We start from the raw sequence: 18,459 nt of genomic DNA, 5'->3' as shown, positions 1-18,459 counted from the left end.
TCAGACGTTGAAAAATATGTTATTGAATATAGTTGTTGGAGTGATACTTATTAAAACAACATTTGCTGATATTCCATTTAATGAAAATGGTGGTCCAGAAGACGACGAACATCTTCAAAATTTTCTACAAACCTCAGTTACGGTACGTTAATATTAATTATTTTTATATTTATAAGAATACTTTGGTTCTTTTAGGCAAGCTGGTCAAATTTGGAATGTTACAGTGAAAACCAAATTATAGAGGGTCCAAATTTAAAGTCTTATCATATTTGTATTAAAACCAGTACTTCTTTTAAAGTCAAACAAATTACTTGTGAAAAAGAGAAAATGTTTAATTCTACATTGGGAGGATGCCATCCTGTACCCGGTGGTGGCAACATCTTGTGCGTGTTACATAAAAAGAAATGTCCCGAAGAAAAGGGCATAATTCCTCATCCAAACGAAAACCTTTACAAGCAGTATTTAATTTGTGAGCCTGAACATGTGATTGTGTGCCAATGTCCAACAACGATGCATTATGATAAGAAATTAAAAAAATGCGTAAAACCAGACGAAAAACCTGAAACAAAACTAATTTACAGTGAATGTCACCCTCCTCCACACATAGAATGTGAAGTACCCGGAGTTTTCCTTTTTAATAATTCCACAAATCAGGATAACAATCACACAAAATGTGCAGACTGTTACTACTTATGTAATGAGAGAAATTTAAATCTTTTTGAACTAACAATTTTATGCCCTAATGGACAGGACGAACTGGACACTACAACAATAGGTATTTCAAGTGATTCTACAGGATCACCAGTATCAACACCAATAACTGAAGTAACTGATGGAAGTCCAGTAACACAAACTGACGGGTTCCAGGAGACGACTGAAATTACCGAGGAAAGCCAAGAAACACTATCTACTATCTCAAGCCAAGCAACAGCAGTAACCGAAGACACTCCAACAACTCAGTCTAATGGATCAACAAAACTAATTTACAGCGAATGTCATCCTCCCCCAGATATAGAATGTAAAGATTCAGGACTTTTCTATTTTGATAATTCCACAAACAAGAATATGAAATGTGCAAATTGTTATTATCTATGTAATCTAAATAATAACAATATTTTTGAGCTAACGATATCATGTCCTGAAAATGGTGAAACAACAGATGCTACATCAACGTTGAACGCAATAACTGAGGTAACTGAAGAAAGTCAAGTGACACAATCTGGCATAACCAAACAAACAAATGGAGAAACTCAACAAAGCCAAACAACTGAAGCAAGTCAAGCAACAGAGTCTGCAGCTTCAAATCAGCCAACTGGAGTAACCCAAGGAAGTCAAGAAACGGGATCTAGCGTCTCCAAACAAACAACCTCAGTAAGGCAAGAAAGTCAAGCGACAGAGTCTACCGGCTCTAAACAGACAACTGCAGGATCTCAAGAAAGTCAAGGTACAGAGTCTGGGTTATCTCAACAAACAACTTTAGTAACTGAACAAAGTCAAGTAACACCATCTACTATATCTAAAGAAACAAGTAAAATTACAACATCAGGAAATAAAGAAACTCAATCAACACAGTCCGATGGAACAACAAAACTAATTTACAGTGAATGTAAACCTCCCCCACACATAGAATGTAAAGAGTCGGGACTCTTCCATTTTCAAAATACCTCAAAAAAACATAAACACCACAGAAAGTGTCCAGGTTGTTACTATTTATGTAATGAGAATAATTATAACGTTTTTGAACTAACAATATTGTGTCCAAAGACGCCGGGTGTAACTAAAACCACCACTGCAGGTAATACAAATGCTACTACGAAGCCACCATCACCAACCACAGTAACTGGGACAACAGAAGGCAATGAAGTGACACAATCTGGTGCTTCTCAACAGAGTACGGGAATTACAGAAATAAGCCATGAAACACAATCTGGTGGGTCCAAACATACAACAGGAGTAACTCAAGAAAGCGAAATAACTCAAGGAACCCAAGCAACAGAATCTGTTGCTTCTAAACAAACAACTGAAGTAACACAAGGAAGTCAAGTCACGGAATCTGGTGCCTCCAAACAATCAACCTCAGCAACAGAAGAAAATCAAGAAACAGGGTCCGCCAGTTCTAAACAAACAACTGAAGTAACTCAAAAAAGCCAAATAACTGAAGGTAGTGAAACAACAGAGTCCGCTACTTCTAAACATCCAACTGCAGTAACCCAAGAAAGCCAAGCAACAGAATCTAGCGTCTCCAAACATACAACTTCAATAACTCAAGAAAGTCAAGCGACAGAGTCTGCAGGCTCCAAACAGACAACTGCAGTAACTCAAGAAAGTGAAATAACTGAAGGCAGTCAAGCTACAGAATATGTTGGATCCAAACAAACAACTGAAGTAACACAGGGAAGTCAAGCCACGGAATCTGGTGCCCCCAAACAAACAACCTCAGCAACAGAGGAAAGTCAAGCAACAGGGTCCGCTGGTTCCAAACAAACAACTGAAGTAACCCAAGAAAGCCAAATAACTGAAGGTAGTCAAGCAACAGAGTCTGCTGCTTCTAAACATCCAACTGCAGTAACCCAAGAAAGTCAAGCAACGGAATCTGGTGCCTCCAAACAAACAACTTCAGCAACAGAAGAAAGTCAAGCAACAGGGTCCGCTGGTTCCAAACAAATAACTGAGGTAACTCAAGAAAGCCAAATAACTGAGGGAAGTCGAGCAACAGAGTCTGTTGCATCTAAACATCCTACTGCAGTAACCCAAGAAAGTCAAGCAACGGAATCTAGCGTCTCCAAACAAACAACCATCGCAACTCAAGAAAGTCAAGCAACAGAGTCTGCCACCTCCAAAGAGACAACTGCAGTAACTCAAGAAAGCCAACTAACTAAGGGTAGTCAAGCAACAGAGTCTGCTGCTTCTAAACATCCAACTGCAATAACCCAAGAAAGTCAAGCAACGGAATCTAGCGTCTCCAAACAAACAACCTCAGTCACTCAAGAAAGTCAAGCAACAGAGTCAGCCAGCTCCAAACAGACAACTGAGGTAACTAAAGAAAGTCAAGGTACAGAGTCTGGGTTATCTCAACAAACAACGTTAGTAACTGAACAAAGTCAAGTAACACCATCTACTATATCTAAAGAAACAAGTAAATTTACAACATCAGGGACTAAAGGAACTCAATCAACACAATCCGATGGAACAACAAAACTAATTTACAGTGAATGTAAACCTCCCCCATACATAGAATGTAAAGAGTCAGGACTCTTCCATTTTGAAAATACCTCGAACAAACAACAAACAGAGTGTCCGGGTTGTTACTATTTATGTAATGAAAATGATCTAAACGTTTTTGAACTAACAATATTGTGTCCAAAGACACCCGGTGAGATTGAAACAACCACTGTAGCCATTACAAATGCGTCTACGAAGCCACAATCATCAACCACAGGAGCTGATATAACAGAAGGTAGTCAAGGAACAAAATCTGACGCGTCCAAAGTACCAACTGAAATAACCAAGGAAAGTCAAGTAACAGAGTCTGCGGGCTCCAAACAGACAACTGCAGTAACTCAACAAAGTGAAATAACTGAAGGAAGTCAAGCAACAGAGTCAGCTGGTTCCAAACAAACAACTGAAGTAACTCAAGAAAGCCAAATAACTGAAGGCAGTCAAGCAACAGAGTCTGCTGCTTCTAAACATCCAACTGCAGTAACCCAAGAAAGTCAAGCAACGGAATCTGGTGCCTCCAAACAAACAACTTCAGCAACAGAAGAAAGTCAAGCAACAGGGTCCGCTGGTTCCAAACAAACAACTGAGGTAACTCAAGAAAGCCAAATAACTGAGGGAAGTCGAGCAACAGAGTCTGTTGCATCTAAACATCCTACTGCAGTAACCCAAGAAAGTCAAGCAACGGAATCTAGCGTCTCCAAACAAACAACCATCGCAACTCAAGAAAGTCAAGCAACAGAGTCTGCCACCTCCAAAGAGACAACTACAGTAACTCAAGAAAGCCAACTAACTAAGGGTAGTCAAGCAACAGAGTCTGCTGCTTCTAAACATCCAACTGCAATAACCCAAGAAAGTCAAGCAACGGAATCTAGCGTCTCCAAACAAACAACCTCAGCCACTCAAGAAAGTCAAGCAACAGAGTCAGCCAGCTCCAAACAGACAACTGAGGTAACTAAAGAAAGTCAAGGTACAGAGTCTGGGTTATCTCAACAAACAACGTTAGTAACTGAACAAAGTCAAGTAACACCATCTACTATATCTAAAGAAACAGGTAAATTTACAACATCAGGGACTAAAGGAACTCAATCAACACAATCCGATGGAACAACAAAACTAATTTACAGTGAATGTAAACCTCCTCCACTCATAGAATGTAAAGAGTCAGGACTCTTCCATTTTGAAAATACCTCGAACAAACACCAAACAGAGTGTCCGGGTTGTTACTATTTATGTAATGAAAATGATTTAAACGTTTTTGAACTAACAATATTGTGTCCAAAGACACCCGGTGAAATTGAAACAACCACTGTAGCCATTACAAATGCGTCTACGAAGCCACAATCATCAACCACAGGAGCTGATATAACAGAAGGTAGTCAAGGAACAAAATCTGACGCGTCCAAAGTACCAACTGAAATAACCAAGGAAAGTCAAGTAACAGAGTCTGCGGGCTCCAAACAGACAACTGCAGTAACTCAACAAAGTGAAATAACTGAAGGAAGTCGAGCAACAGAGTCAGCTGGTTCCAAACAAACAACTGAAGTAACTCAAAAAAGCCAAATAACTGAAGGCAGTCAAGCAACAGAGTCTGCTGCTTCTAAACATCCAACTGCAGTAACCCAAGAAAGTCAAGCAACAGGGTCAGCTGGTTCCAAACAAACAACTGAAGTAACTCAAGAAAGCCAAATCACTGAAGGCAGTCAAGCAACAGAGTCTGCTGCTTCTAAACATCCAACTGCAGTAACCCAAGAAAGTCAAGCAACGGAATCTGGTGCCTCCCAACAAACAACTTCAGCAACAGAAGAAAGTCAAGCAACAGGGTCCGCTGGTTCCAAACAAACAACTGAAGTAACTCAAGAAAGCCAAATAACTGAAGGCAGTCAAGCAACAGAGTCTGCTGCTTCTAAACATCCAACTGCAGTCACCCAAGAAAGTCAAGCAACGGAATCTGGTGCCTCCAAGCAAACAACTTCAGCAACAGAAGAAAGTCAAGCAACAGGGTCCGCTGGTTCCAAACAAACAACTGAAGTAACTCAAGAAAGCCAAATAACTGAAGGCAGTCAAGCAACAGAGTCTGCTGCTTCTAAACATCCAACTGCAGTAACTCAAGAAAGTCGAGCAACGGAATCTGGTGCCTCCAAGCAAACAACTTCAGCAACAGAAGAAAGTCAAGCAACAGGGTCCGCTGGTTCCAAACAAACAACTGAAGTAACTCAAGAAAGCCAAATAACTGAAGGCAGTCAAGCAACAGAGTCTGCTGCTTCTAAACATCCAACTGCAGTAACCCAAGAAAGTCAAGCAACGGAATCTGGTGCCTCCAAGCAAACAACTTCAGCAACAGAAGAAAGTCAAACAACAGGGTCCGCTGGTTCCAAACAAACAACTGAAGTAACTCAAGAAAGCCAAATAACTGAAGGCAGTCAAGCAACAGAGTCTGCTGCTTCTAAACATCCAACTGCAGTCACCCAAGAAAGTCAAGCAACGGAATCTGGTGCCTCCAAGCAAACAACTTCAGCAACAGAAGAAAGTCAAGCAACAGGGTCCGCTGGTTCCAAACAAACAACTGAAGTAACTCAAGAAAGCCAAATAACTGAAGGCAGTCAAGCAACAGAGTCTGCTGCTTCTAAACATCCAACTGCAGTAACCCAAGAAAGTCGAGCAACGGAATCTGGTGCCTCCAATCAAACAACTTCAGCAACAGAAGAAAGTCAAGCAACAGGGTCCGCTGGTTCCAAACAAACAACTGAAGTAACTCAAGAAAGCCAAATAACTGAAGGCAGTCAAGCAACAGAGTCTGCTGCTTCTAAACATCCAACTGCAGTAACCCAAGAAAGTCAAGCAACGGAATCTGGTGCCTCCAAGCAAACAACTTCAGCAACAGAAAAAAGTCAAGCAACAGGGTCCGCTGGTTCCAAACAAACAACTGAAGTAACTCAAGAAAACCAAATAACTGAAGGCAGTCAAGCAACAGAGTCTGCTGCTTCTAAACATCCAACTGCAGCAACCCAAGAAAGTCAAGCAACGGAATCTGGTGCCTCCAAACAAACAACTTCAGCAACAGAAGAAAGTCAAGCAACAGGGTCCGCTGGTTCCAAACAAACAACTGAAGTAACTCAAGAAAACCAAATAACTGAAGGCAGTCAAGCAACAGAGTCTGCTGCTTCTAAACATCCAACTGCAGTAACCCAAGAAAGTCAAGCAACGGAATCTAGCGTCTCCAAACAAACAACCTCAGCAACAGAGGAAAGTCAAGCAACAGGGTCTGCTGGTTCCAAACAAACAACTAAAGTAACTCAAGAAAGCCAAATAACTGAAGGTAATCAAGCAACAGAGTCTGCTGCTTCTAAACATCCAACTGCAGCAACCCAAGAAAGTCAAGCAACGGAATCTGGTGCCTCCAAACAAACAACTTCAGCAACAGAAAAAAGTCGAGCAACAGGGTCCGCTGGTTCCAAACAAACAACTGAAGTAACTCAAGAAAGCCAAATAACTAAAGGCAGTCAAGCAACAGAGTCTGCTGCTTCTAAACATCCAACTGCAGTAACCCAAGAAAGTCAAGCAACGGAATCTAGCGTCTCCAAACAAACAACCTCAGCAACAGAGGAAAGTCAAGCAACAGGGTCCGCTGGTTCCAAACAAACAACTGAGGTAACTCAAGAAAGCCAAATAACTGAGGGAAGTCGAGCAACAGAGTCTGTTGCATCTAAACATCCTACTGCAGTAACCCAAGAAAGTCAAGCAACGGAATCTAGCGTCTCCAAACAGACAACCTCAGTCACTCAAAAAAGTCAAGCAACAGAGTCAGCCAGCTCCAAACAGACAACCGAGGTAACTAAAGAAAGTCAAGGTACAGAGTCTGGGTTATCTCAACAAACAACGTTAGTAACTGAACAAAGTCAAGTAACACCATCTACTATATCTAAAGAAACAAGTAAATTTACAACATCAGGGACTAAAGGAACTCAATCAACACAATCCGATGGAACAACAAAACTAATTTACAGTGAATGTAAACCTCCCCCATACATAGAATGTAAAGAGTCAGGACTCTTCCATTTTGAAAATACCTCGAACAAACACCAAACAGAGTGTCCGGGTTGTTACTATTTATGTAATGAAAATGATCTAAACGTTTTTGAACTAACAATATTGTGTCCAAAGACACCCGGTGAGATTGAAACAACCACTGTAGCCATTACAAATGCGTCTACGAAGCCACAATCATCAACCACAGGAGCTGATATAACAGAAGGTAGTCAAGGAACAAAATCTGACGTGTCCAAAGTACCAACTGAAATAACCAAGGAAAGTCAAGTAACAGAGTCTGCGGGCTCCAAACAGACAACTGCAGTAACTCAACAAAGTGAAATAACTGAAGGAAGTCAAGCAACAGAGTCAGCTGGTTCCAAACAAACAACTGAAGTAACTCAAGAAAGCCAAATAACTGAAGGTAGTCGAGCAACAGAGTCTGCTGCTTCTAAACATCCAACTGTAGTAACCCAAGAAAGCCAAGCAACGGAATCTAGCGTCTCTAAACAAACAACCTCAGTTACTCAAGAAAGTCAAGCACCAGGGTCCGCTGGTTCCAAACAAACAACTGTAGTAACCCAAAAAAGTCAAGGTACAGAGTCGGGGTTATCTCAACAAACAACGTTAGTAACTGAAGAAAGTCAAGGAACACCAACAAATGCGTCATCAACCACAGTAGCTGAAATAACGGAAGGTAGTCAAGGAACAAAATCAGACGTGTCCAAAATATCAACTGAAATAACCAAGGAAAGTCAAGTAACAGAGTCTGCCAGCTCCAAACAGACAACTGCAGTAACTCAAGAAAGTGAAATAACTGAAGCAAGTCAAGCAACAGAGTCTACTGCTTCTAAACATCCAACAGCAGTAACCCAAGAAAGTCAAGCAACGGAATCTAACATTGCCAAACAAACAACCTCAATTACTCAAGAAAGTCATGCAACAGGGTCCGCTGGTTCCAAACAAACAACTGAAGTCACTCAAGAAAGCCAAATAACTAAAGGAAGTCAAGCAACAGAGTCTGCTGCTTCTAAACATCCAACAGCAGTAACCCAGGAAAGCCAAATAACTGAAGGAAGCCAAGCAACAGAGTCTGCTGCTTCTAAACATCCAACTGCAGTAACCCAAGAAAGTCAAGCAACGGAATCTAACATCTCCAAACAAACAACCTCAGTTACTCAAGAAAGTCAAGCAACAGGGTCCGCTGGTTCCCAACAAACAACTGCAGTAACTCAAGAAACTCAAGGTACAGAGTCGGGGTTATCTCAACAAACAACGTTAGTAACTGAACAAAGTCAAGTAACACCAACAAATTCGTCTACGAAGCCACCATCATCAACCACAGTAGCTGAAATAACGGAAGGTAGTCAAGGAACAAAATCAGACGTGTCCAATATATCAACTGAAATAACCAAGGAAAGTCAAGTAACAGAGTCTGTCAGCTCCAAACAGACAACTGCAGTAACTCAAGAAAGTGAAATAACTGAAGCAAGTCAAGCAACAGAGTCTACTGCTTCTAAACATCCAACAGCAGTAACCCAAGAAAGTCAAGCAACGGAATCTAATATCTCCAAACAAACAACCTCAGTCACTCAAGAAAGTCATGCAACAGGGTCCGCTGGTTCCAAACAAACAACTGAAGTAACTCAAGAAAGTCAAATAACTGAAGGAAGTCAAGCAACAGAGTCTGCTGCTTCTAAACATCCAACAGCAGTAACCCAAGAAAGTCAAGCAACGGAATCTAACATCTCCAAACAAACAACCTCAGTCACACAAGAAAGTCATGCAACAGAGTCTGCTGCTTCTAAATATCCAACAGCAGTAACTCAAGAAAGCCAAATAACTGAAGGAAGTCAAGCAACAGAGTCTGTTGCTTCTAAACATCCAACTGCAGTAACCCAAGAAAGTCATGCAACGGAACCTAATATCTCCAAACAAACAACCTCAGTTACTCAAGAAAGTCAAGCAACAGAGTCTGCCGGCTCCAAACAGACAACTGCAGTAACTCAAGAAAGTGAAATAACTGAAGCAAGTCAAGCAACAGAGTCTGCTGCTTCTAAACATCCAACTGCAGTAACCCAAGAAAGCCAAGCAACGGAATCTAGCATCTCTAAACAAACAACCTTAGTTACTCAAGAAAGTCAAGCAACAGGGTCCGCTGGTTCGCAACAAACAACTGCAGTAACTCAAGAAAGTCAAGGTACAGAGTCGGGGTTATCTCAACAAACAACGTTAGTAACTGAACAAAGTCAAGTAACACCAACAAATGCGTCTACGAAGCCACCATCATCAACCACAGTAGCTGAAATAACAGAAGGTAGTCAAGGAACAAAATCTGACGTGTCCAAAATATCATCTGAAATAACCAAGGAAAGTCAAGCAACAGGGTCCGCTGGTTCCAAACAAACAACTGCAGTAACTCAAGAAAGTGAAATAACTCAAGGAAGTCAAGCAACAGAGTCTGTTGCATCTAAACATCCTACTGCAGTAACCCAAGAAAGTCAAGCAACGGAATCTAGCGTCTCCAAACAAACAACCTCAGTCACTCAAGAAAGTCAAGCAACAGAGTCAGCCAGCTCCAAACAGACAACCGAGGTAACTAAAGAAAGTCAGGGTACAGAGTCTGGGATATCTCAACAAACAACGTTAGTAACTGAACAAAGTCAAGTAACACCATCTACTATATCTAAAGAAACAAGTAAAATAACAACATCAGGGACTAAAGGAACTCAATCAACACAATCCGATGCAACAACAAAACTAATTTACAGTGAATGTAAACCTCCCCCACACATAGAATGTAAAGAGTCAGGACTCTTCCATTTTGAAAATACCTCGAACAAACACCAAACAGAGTGTCCAGGTTGTTACTATTTATGTAATGAGAATGATTTAAACGTTTTTGAACTAACAATATTGTGTCCAAAGACACCCGGTGAAATTGAAACAACCACTGTAGCTATTACAAATGCGTCTACGAAGCCACCATCATCAACCACAGGAGCTGAAATAACAGAAGGTAGTCAAGGGACAAAATCTGACGTGTCCAAAGTATCAACTGAAATAACCAAGGAAAGTCAAGTAACAGAGTCTACTGCATCAAAACAAACAGATGAAATAACTCAACAAACCGATATATCCCAAACTGCTCCTGCCCAAGTGAAAGAAACCACAACCAGAGCCCCTTCGGTCACTTCCAAAGTCACTAAAACAACGAAGGCCGCTTGCAAATTTAGTAATGCCAAAGGTAAATCAAACTTTAAAATTTATTTAACTTAATTAGAATATTAATACTTTAATTTTTTATTTAGAAAACCAATGTTCAAAAGAAGGATTCTTTCGACACAATAATTCTTGCATACATTATTACGAATGTTACATTCCTATTGGATGTGATTTTTTGGTCCAATCCAACATTCATACATGTCCAGGCTGCTTGAAATTCAACCAGAAGAAAATGAGGTGTGATCTACCAGAAAACGTTCCTGAATGTACCTATCACAAAAGGACTAAAGAACAGAAAAAATTGAAAGAACCAATCGAATGTACTGGTCCTGGTCTCTTTGCCAATCCCGACGAACCTAAACAGTATTTCGAATGTAAAGAAGAGAACAACGTGTTTAAGCTGTACACCAGACATTGCCTGCATAAGCACACATTTAATGAAATTCTAAAAATGTGTGACGAAAAGTTTATCGAAATAGTAAAAATAGAAGAAAAATGTCAACCCAATAATTATGCACCTGATCACCATGATTGCCAACGTTTTTACCACTGTCATAACGGAGAACCAAAAACACCTTTATACTGTCCAAGAGGATACATATTTACTGGAAACCAATGTGAACATGAGGACAACACGGCGTTCTGCGATTGGGAATTAATTAAATTGGAAATGAGAAAATCCAGACAGTAATATTACTTATTAATAATTTTGCAAATAATTAAACTCACTTTTATATACACATTATTATTATTACATATATGTATATTATTTTTGTTTTATATAAATAATAAGTTCTCCAATGTATGTAAAATTAATCAGGACAACAATAAAATTGTATACTAGTTAATGAGAGATATTTTTTAGAAATTATATCATGTAATTATAATTAATTGTATATTTATATTCGACGTGTTAAAAAGTAAAGAACATACAGTACGAACAGGGTCTGATCCATCTGAATCCTGAAAGAGACATTATATACAATAAAGACAAGTCTTCCATTATGAGACAGACTACTGTTTCTGTCATACATGATGTCTCTCTCTAAATTCAGACGGGTCAAACGCTTTTCCTACTATATAAAAAATGTATAAGCGTCAACAAATTGTAGCATTCAGCAGTATAGTTATCAAAATATAAATATAACATTTCACAGTGTGCAACCATTACGATCACATGATCTACATATTTGTCTACATTTAAATAGTCTACATCAGTTGACATGTATATAAATTATATTAACTACATGTAAAAAATATATGTCTAAACACACTTGCTCATAATTAAATTTTGTAATGAAATGCACACCCGTGATCTAATTCAAAGTGCAGCAGACTTTACCTGCAGTATATTCTGTGATTTGTCTATAATCAACAAACATCATAACCTCACTTATTTCTACAAGTGATTGTTTAGAGCTGTTGTATTTTAGTTGTTTCCTTGCGACATTCAGAACAATTACACAGCTATCTACTATATAAATTCCCAGGTCTTTACTAAAATCAGGAGACAATTAGAGTTGCTCATATTACGTATTGGCTGCCGAAATAAACAAGGATGTAGATTATGGTTTGTCGCTGATCAGAAACGAGAGAACAATTAGACATAGAACAATGAGTGATAAAGTAAAGATGTAAGTAATATATCGTTAATCCTACCTTTTTGTCTTGTTGCACTTCACGTTTCTTAAGGACTCGCCTAATTTTTACAGTTAGAGAAACCTAACCTAACAAAATTTTTAGCCTGATTGCTGGAGATGCAGAAGGAAAATTCGATGCCCTTTTTCAAAGAATTGAGACGATTAATAAAAAGTCCGGACCTTTTGATATGTTATTATGTGTAGGCAATTTTTTTGGCATCAACAACACCGAGTTTAGCGCATACAAAACGGGTCGTAAAAAAGGTTTGTCAATGTTCCATTTAGTTCATTGTATTTATTACAATAAATTTACAGTGCCAATTCCCACATACATTCTTGGGCCAAATAAAGATGAACATATTCAATATTATCCAAAAGGGGAGATTGAATTTGAAATTTGTGAAAATTTATATTACTTAGGTAAGTTATTTTATTTTGTTCTGAATGACATTTAATTTAATTTTAATGTGCTAATATTATAATAATTCTTCAACAGACCTATATCAAAATAAATTCAAACAATGTATGTAATTATTAGGTAAACGAGGAATCTACACAGGAAATCAGGGACTAAAAATTGCATATTTAAGTGGTATTTATGGTAACACTTTGGGAAAAACCAGTTACACGGCTAAAGACGCATCAGACCTGTACGATATCTGTCTGAAAGGAAATCCGGTTTTTCGGGGGGTGGACATTCTCCTTACATCACAGTGGCCCAATGGCATAGCTGACAATTTAGATGTAAGTATTTCACAAACGTAACAGTATATTTTATTAATAAATTATAATTTTAGAAACCACAAATATTTTTTGGCTGTGACATTCCTGCTTATCTGTGCATGAAGCTAAAACCCCGTTACATGTTCTCAGGACTGGAAGGATGGCATTATGAAAGACCTCCTTTCAGATGTCCCGTTTTAGGGGATCAAGACTTGACTATGGAAAGTGTGACTAGGTTTATTGGACTTTCTAGAGTGGGCAATGAGAAGAAAGAAAAGTGGGTGTTTGCTATTGGTTTAACACCAATAAGTAAAATGAATGTTCAACTTTTAATGCAAAAAACCACTGATGAAACACCATGCCCATTTGACATAAATCATTTAGAATCAAAGAGTAAGTTGCCATATAAAACAGCTTTCTAGCAATGTCAAAGAATTAATTATTTAATTAATTTATTGTAGTATTCGGAATAAAACGTAAATCTATCTCAGCCACGCAATATTTCTATGATACGACTTCTACTAGCCAAGAACAAGAAAAGGAGAGACGGCCAAAGAAACAAAAAGTCGAATTTGACCAGAACAAGTGTTGGTTTTGTTTGGCTTGTCCTTTAGTGGAAAAACATCTTATTATAAATGTTGCAAGCAATTCGTATTTGGCACTTGCCAAAGGTATGTTGAACAAATGTTGAAACTGGTATATGCAATTGTAACATGTTGGAACTGAAATATGTTGCTCCATAAGTTAAGTGTTTTTTTTTTTAATTTAAAGAAATGCTGGTGACCTGTGGGTATTTTTGTTTCTATAAAATTAAAACCAGATATTATTTTAAATATGTAGAATTATTATTCTCCTTTGCTGCAAAGTTCCAAGAACTAATCAAAATTGCTCATGGAACAACATATTTCAATTGATTAGTAATAGAATAAGCCCTTATAATAAATAATGATTTTAAATTATGTTATTTAGGTGGAATGGTTGATGAACATTTCCTGATCTGCCCCATTGAACATTATCAAAACAGTCTGGCGCAACCGGAAGACGTTTTACAAGAAATAAACATGTACAAAGAGGCAGTGCAGAAGTTTTATTCCAGAAGGGATCATGTGGGTATTTTCTTTGAAAGGAATTATAAAACTTCCCACATGCAAATGCAGGCCATTCCAATTCCAAAAAGAGCGTTAAGAGAACTAAAACAAATATTTATTGTATGTATATTTTTATTACTTCTCTTCACAATATGTATTTTACTAATTTTAGGACGAGTCGGAGAGTCAAGGCTTCAAACTAACGTTGTTAGATCCAAGCCTCCGTCTAGACCAGGTAGTGTCCGCAAAGAGCCCGTTCTTCACCGTGGAATTTCCTGATGGTGACGTTCTGTACGCAAAAATCGAGAGCAATATGAATTTCCCCCTGAATTTCGGCAGAGAAGTGTTGGCTCTGGGACCAGTATTGAACCTACCTGAAAGGGCGGACTGGAAAGATTGCATAGTCGATAAGGAAAAGGAAACTGATCTGGCTCAGAAACTGAGAACTGCTTTTGAGCCCTTCGAATTTTGTATTTAAGTATGTAAGACTGAAGAACTGAAAGTGACAACATTTTCGAAAATATATGAGATGCACTTTTTTTTCGGTGTTATTTCCTTGTAGTTTCATGATTGATGTACTGTGTGTTTTTGGAACATATAAATTACAATTTAATCATTGAAAACTAGGAAGAAACATCGAAAATTGACAACGTCCATCCCTTAGGTTATAAATTCAAGTATAAATATTGTCTCATTGAATTGAAATTTTATTGTTGTCCTCAAAAGTTTGTAAATTAATAAAAATAATTTTATATAAATATTGTTTGAATTGTACCAATTTGTCAATTATAATAATATAATATTATTAATAGGAAAATAATTTACTATCAAATCATTTCATCAATTTCTTCGTCGTTTATAGATAGATAATACAAGCTAAGAATTAATTTATTCAAAGATTGTCCTAACGCTAGTTAACCGGGTTTTTTGAGCAATTCATTTGCTGCCGATTATTTTAGGAATTTTCCAAACGACATCTTTTATCACATTTTTTATACCAATTAATATTTTTAATTAACGGGAGTTTGTATACAATTAGTTTAGTCAGAGCTGTAAAGTAGGTTTTAGTTTTGTTTAAGTTCATTGCCTTAACCTTGAGTTTTTTGCTTTCTGGTTTTATATATTGATGAACTAACCTGTAACATTAAGAAGTCACTTGTAAGCAAACATTGTCAGTAGCATGAACACTTTTAAGGTAAGTGCATTTTATATTATTTACTAACATCAGTGTAATAACAACTAAATAAGTATTCTCTAGTGAAGTGTTTGACTTTTTTTAAGTAACTATTTATTTATTTTTTATATGGTTTAAATATTTTGGTACATATGTCTAGTAGCTCTCAGTTTTTTTGATAATTGCGTATTTTATTAATTTGTTAATTAATAAATTAATTCCATAAACATGTTTTATTTTGTAGACTAAAGAAAATACACTCTTGAATCTATAGAATATAACTGGGAAGATTTATAAAGTGTATACTCAAATATTTTTTGTTTATTTTAACTAAATTTCACTGAATGAAAAAAGTGTGTTTATTATTATTTTATTATTATAATTTGTTTATTTAATTTGATGTCACTAAATTCCAAAGTCGAATGTCACTGAAGTTATTTTTTTTTTAATTCAGTAATATGAGCTTATTTCCATAAAAATTTATATATGTAATACACTAAAAATGTAACAACGTAAATTTAAATGTGAAATCCATAAAACCATGACTAACTTGTTTTTGTTGAAATTACGTAATTGGATTTAATTACCATATTATCCACCAACAATGAGGCCATCTAATTATATGTTTATAGTTTTTTATTGTCTGGAATTTTGGAATTACCAGAATCAAATCTTCTGCATTAATCAAATTATATATTCACTGATTTGCATGCTTCGTTTAAATTTATATTTGTTCCGGGATATTCAGAAAGAGCACTAGTATTTTAATTAATATTAAACATCAGCTGTAAAAATAAATACATTTCGTGAATATAATAATGCATGTTTTTCAGGTAATATTAATTGCTTCGGTTGCGCTTGCACAACATTGTTGTGCATATCCGTCCTATGGCGCACCTCAGGAGGCCGTGTTCCACAATTTCGCACCCTTCGATCCCCAATCCTTCTCGGCGGTTATAGCGAGTATTGCCCAAGGTACCGGATTTGGAGGAGCCAGAGGCCTATTTCAGGCGCTCGCCAATGGATTTAATAACATCGGTGCGTTTGGAGGTGGAGGAGGAAGTGGTAAGAACAACCTGCTCTCATGCCATCGGATAATTTCATGATCATTGCTAAGGCGGTGGCGGCGGGTTCGGAGGCAGCTTCGCACAGGGAGGAGGAGCCGTCGGTGGCTTCGGTTTCGGTGGAAGCGGTCCTAACGGCGGCACATTCGGGGGCAGCGTTGCCCTGGGTCCGAACGGAATTTCGGTAGCTCCGCTTGGCGGGGTTGCAGTCGCTTCCGGTTCAAAAGTTCCATTAGCTAATCGCGTTGGTACCGGAACTTCATGTGGGTTCATTTGTGCTTTAATTTAAGTCATAAAAATAGAAAGGTTGCTGTTATAGCTGGTGGTGGTGGATTCGGGTCGAGCTTCGGAGCCGGGCAAGGTCAAGTCGTCGGCGGCTACGGTGGAGGCAGCAGCAATGGAGGTTCATACAGTGGTACTTTTGTGTCCGGGCCAAATGGGATAACCGCAGTGCCAGCTAAAACTCCTTTGACTGGCGGAAGTGGAGGTACGTAGTTTATTTTACAACGTAGAATCTGATTTGAAATTGTTCACAGGCGGTTTCGGAGGAAACGTGCCAATTTTTGGTGGTTACGGAGGAGGTAGTAGCAATGGCGGTGCATTCGGTGGTACCTTTAGTTCAGGGCCCAACGGAATTTCTGTAACACCACTTGGAAACCGCTTTGGGGAAACAAATGGAGGTTTGTTAACGATACAACGATACATATTTAAACATTTGTTTGTACAAATTTATATATTTCAGGAACATCGTCAAGTTTTGGTAGCAGTTTCAGCTATGGAGAAAGTTTTGGTCCTAATGGAAGCTCTGGAGGAGGAATTGTCACGACCAATAATAATGGTGTGACCTCAACAACCTCATTTAGTTGCAAAAATGGAGTTTGCACATCTAAAAAAGAATAAATTAATAAGTTTTGAATACACAATACAATAAACTATATATATATAAAAATTTGTTGTATTATTACAAAATATTTGTTTAGAAGGGACTTTTTCAATGGACTGAGTTTAATTAGTAAGTAATCTAAATGATCAGATAAACAACTTGACCAGAAAATACCCCAATACTTGGACCACTAATTAGCACATTACAAGGATAACGGAATAAATATAATATTTATACCATACATCATTTACCAAACAGACTGTTTAGAACTTATAGCCTAACGATGATGAAGACTCTGGTAAGTACATTTTATTATTTTAAATTCAAAATTGTCTGATTTATATTGATTTTAGTTTGCTGTTTTGGTATTAATAATACTTGTGCACGATTCACTAACAAGTCCCGAACCGGACCCTCGTGGTGGAGGCAGGGGTGGAGGTTTCGGTGGCGGAAGAGGAGGGTTTGGTGGTCATGGCTTCGGTGGCCGTGGAGGATTTGGCAGAGGCGGATTTGGACGAGGAAGTTTCGGTAGAGGTTTCGGACGATTCGGAGGTGGTGGATTTGTTGCTCCTTTCAGAGGCAGACGGTACAGGGGTTTCTCGGGTGTGGGACTAGGAGTTGGGGTTGGAGTCGGCCTGGGTATTGGAGCTGCTGTTGCTTCTCCCTATTACTACCCATATCCGTATCCATATCCTTATCCTTACTATGACTATTATGGATGAATAAACACGAGCATTGTTGTTTAAAAATAAATAAAACAATTTAAAAAACTTAAAAATTTTATTATTCAATAGATTAACAAGACTTTTAGTTCAGACTGTGGTCTCCAGTAATATGAAATGTAAGCATGAAGACTGGTATATTATTGAATTGCATTAGAACATGAAATAACGGTATATCCGTATTTCCATGCAATTCATGTCTGCCAGCACTAAATAATTTGTCTACAGAATTACTTGTGGGCAAGCAATAAACTACTATAGCCAAAGCTGCTACTATACCACCTGAAATACCATAATACATTTGTTATGAATCAAAAAGAAAATAACTAGTTAACCAAACTAGCTCCTTTGGTGCCAAGTATTGAATAAACAATGTCAAACTAATTGTCAATAATGAACCAGCTAATGAGTCACTCATCATGTCTGGTAAAGAGTTTCTGCATCTAACTAACTAGAAGTAATTTTATTTTGCACAAAAAAGTCTAAACATAAGAACTTACTAATTGCTATTGCTCCAAACAATCATACTAACATCCCTGATATAAAATGTTATGGAATATGATTCATAGTAGATACCACATAAATTTAATTTACCTACTATAAAACAATCCCATATTCCACCAACCCAAGTCAACCATGCAGAAAACATGGCAATTTTCAGCGAGTTTTGGAAATCCGAAATGACCCTCCCTCTT

At 37.9% G+C, this 18,459-nt stretch overlaps 5 protein-coding genes across 5 annotated transcripts in view; 4 read left to right on the top strand and 1 right to left on the bottom strand.

Moving 5' to 3' along the window:
* LOC109608031 (farnesyl pyrophosphate synthase) overlaps nucleotides 1-12,149 on the bottom strand; it is a 38,615-nt gene extending 26,466 nt beyond the window's left edge. Inside the window, exon 1 of the mRNA XM_049962735.1 lies at nucleotides 12,130-12,149. The gene's annotated coding sequence lies outside the window, so the exon portion shown is untranslated. The remainder of the gene's footprint in view (nucleotides 1-12,129) is intronic.
* Nucleotides 328-11,318, top strand: LOC109607223 (mucin-5AC-like). The gene is made up of 5 exons (XM_049967249.1): nucleotides 328-483; nucleotides 751-1,018; nucleotides 1,160-1,497; nucleotides 1,765-10,492; nucleotides 10,557-11,318. Exons 1-5 carry the CDS (start codon nucleotides 328-330, stop codon nucleotides 11,159-11,161), a joined length of 10,095 nt encoding a protein of 3,364 aa, XP_049823206.1. The 3' UTR covers nucleotides 11,162-11,318.
* LOC109608020 (CWF19-like protein 1) lies at nucleotides 11,472-14,679 on the top strand. Its single transcript, XM_020024467.2, has 8 exons — nucleotides 11,472-12,104; nucleotides 12,214-12,374; nucleotides 12,426-12,530; nucleotides 12,649-12,854; nucleotides 12,908-13,226; nucleotides 13,295-13,504; nucleotides 13,803-14,041; nucleotides 14,094-14,679. Exons 1-8 carry the CDS (start codon nucleotides 12,085-12,087, stop codon nucleotides 14,397-14,399), a joined length of 1,566 nt encoding a protein of 521 aa, XP_019880026.1. The 5' UTR covers nucleotides 11,472-12,084; the 3' UTR covers nucleotides 14,400-14,679.
* Nucleotides 14,680-14,975: 296 nt separating this feature from the next.
* Nucleotides 14,976-17,109, top strand: LOC109607674 (uncharacterized). The gene is made up of 6 exons (XM_020024151.2): nucleotides 14,976-15,116; nucleotides 15,929-16,160; nucleotides 16,213-16,422; nucleotides 16,479-16,646; nucleotides 16,696-16,839; nucleotides 16,902-17,109. The coding sequence occupies exons 1-6, from the start codon at nucleotides 15,102-15,104 to the stop codon at nucleotides 17,057-17,059; spliced, it is 927 nt and encodes a 308-aa protein (XP_019879710.1). The 5' UTR covers nucleotides 14,976-15,101; the 3' UTR covers nucleotides 17,060-17,109.
* A 92-nt stretch (nucleotides 17,110-17,201) lies between these two features.
* Nucleotides 17,202-17,820, top strand: LOC109607202 (uncharacterized). Its single transcript, XM_020023725.2, has 2 exons — nucleotides 17,202-17,340; nucleotides 17,396-17,820. Exons 1-2 carry the CDS (start codon nucleotides 17,326-17,328, stop codon nucleotides 17,762-17,764), a joined length of 384 nt encoding a protein of 127 aa, XP_019879284.1. The 5' UTR covers nucleotides 17,202-17,325; the 3' UTR covers nucleotides 17,765-17,820.
* Nucleotides 17,821-18,459: the final 639 nt, after the last annotated feature.

This window comes from Aethina tumida, chromosome 1, assembly GCF_024364675.1.
Source record: "Aethina tumida isolate Nest 87 chromosome 1, icAetTumi1.1, whole genome shotgun sequence".
Lineage (NCBI taxonomy): Eukaryota > Metazoa > Arthropoda > Insecta > Coleoptera > Nitidulidae > Aethina > Aethina tumida.
The sequence above is the reverse complement of the archived record's forward strand: the minus strand, read 5'-3'. Positions and strand labels throughout refer to the sequence as shown.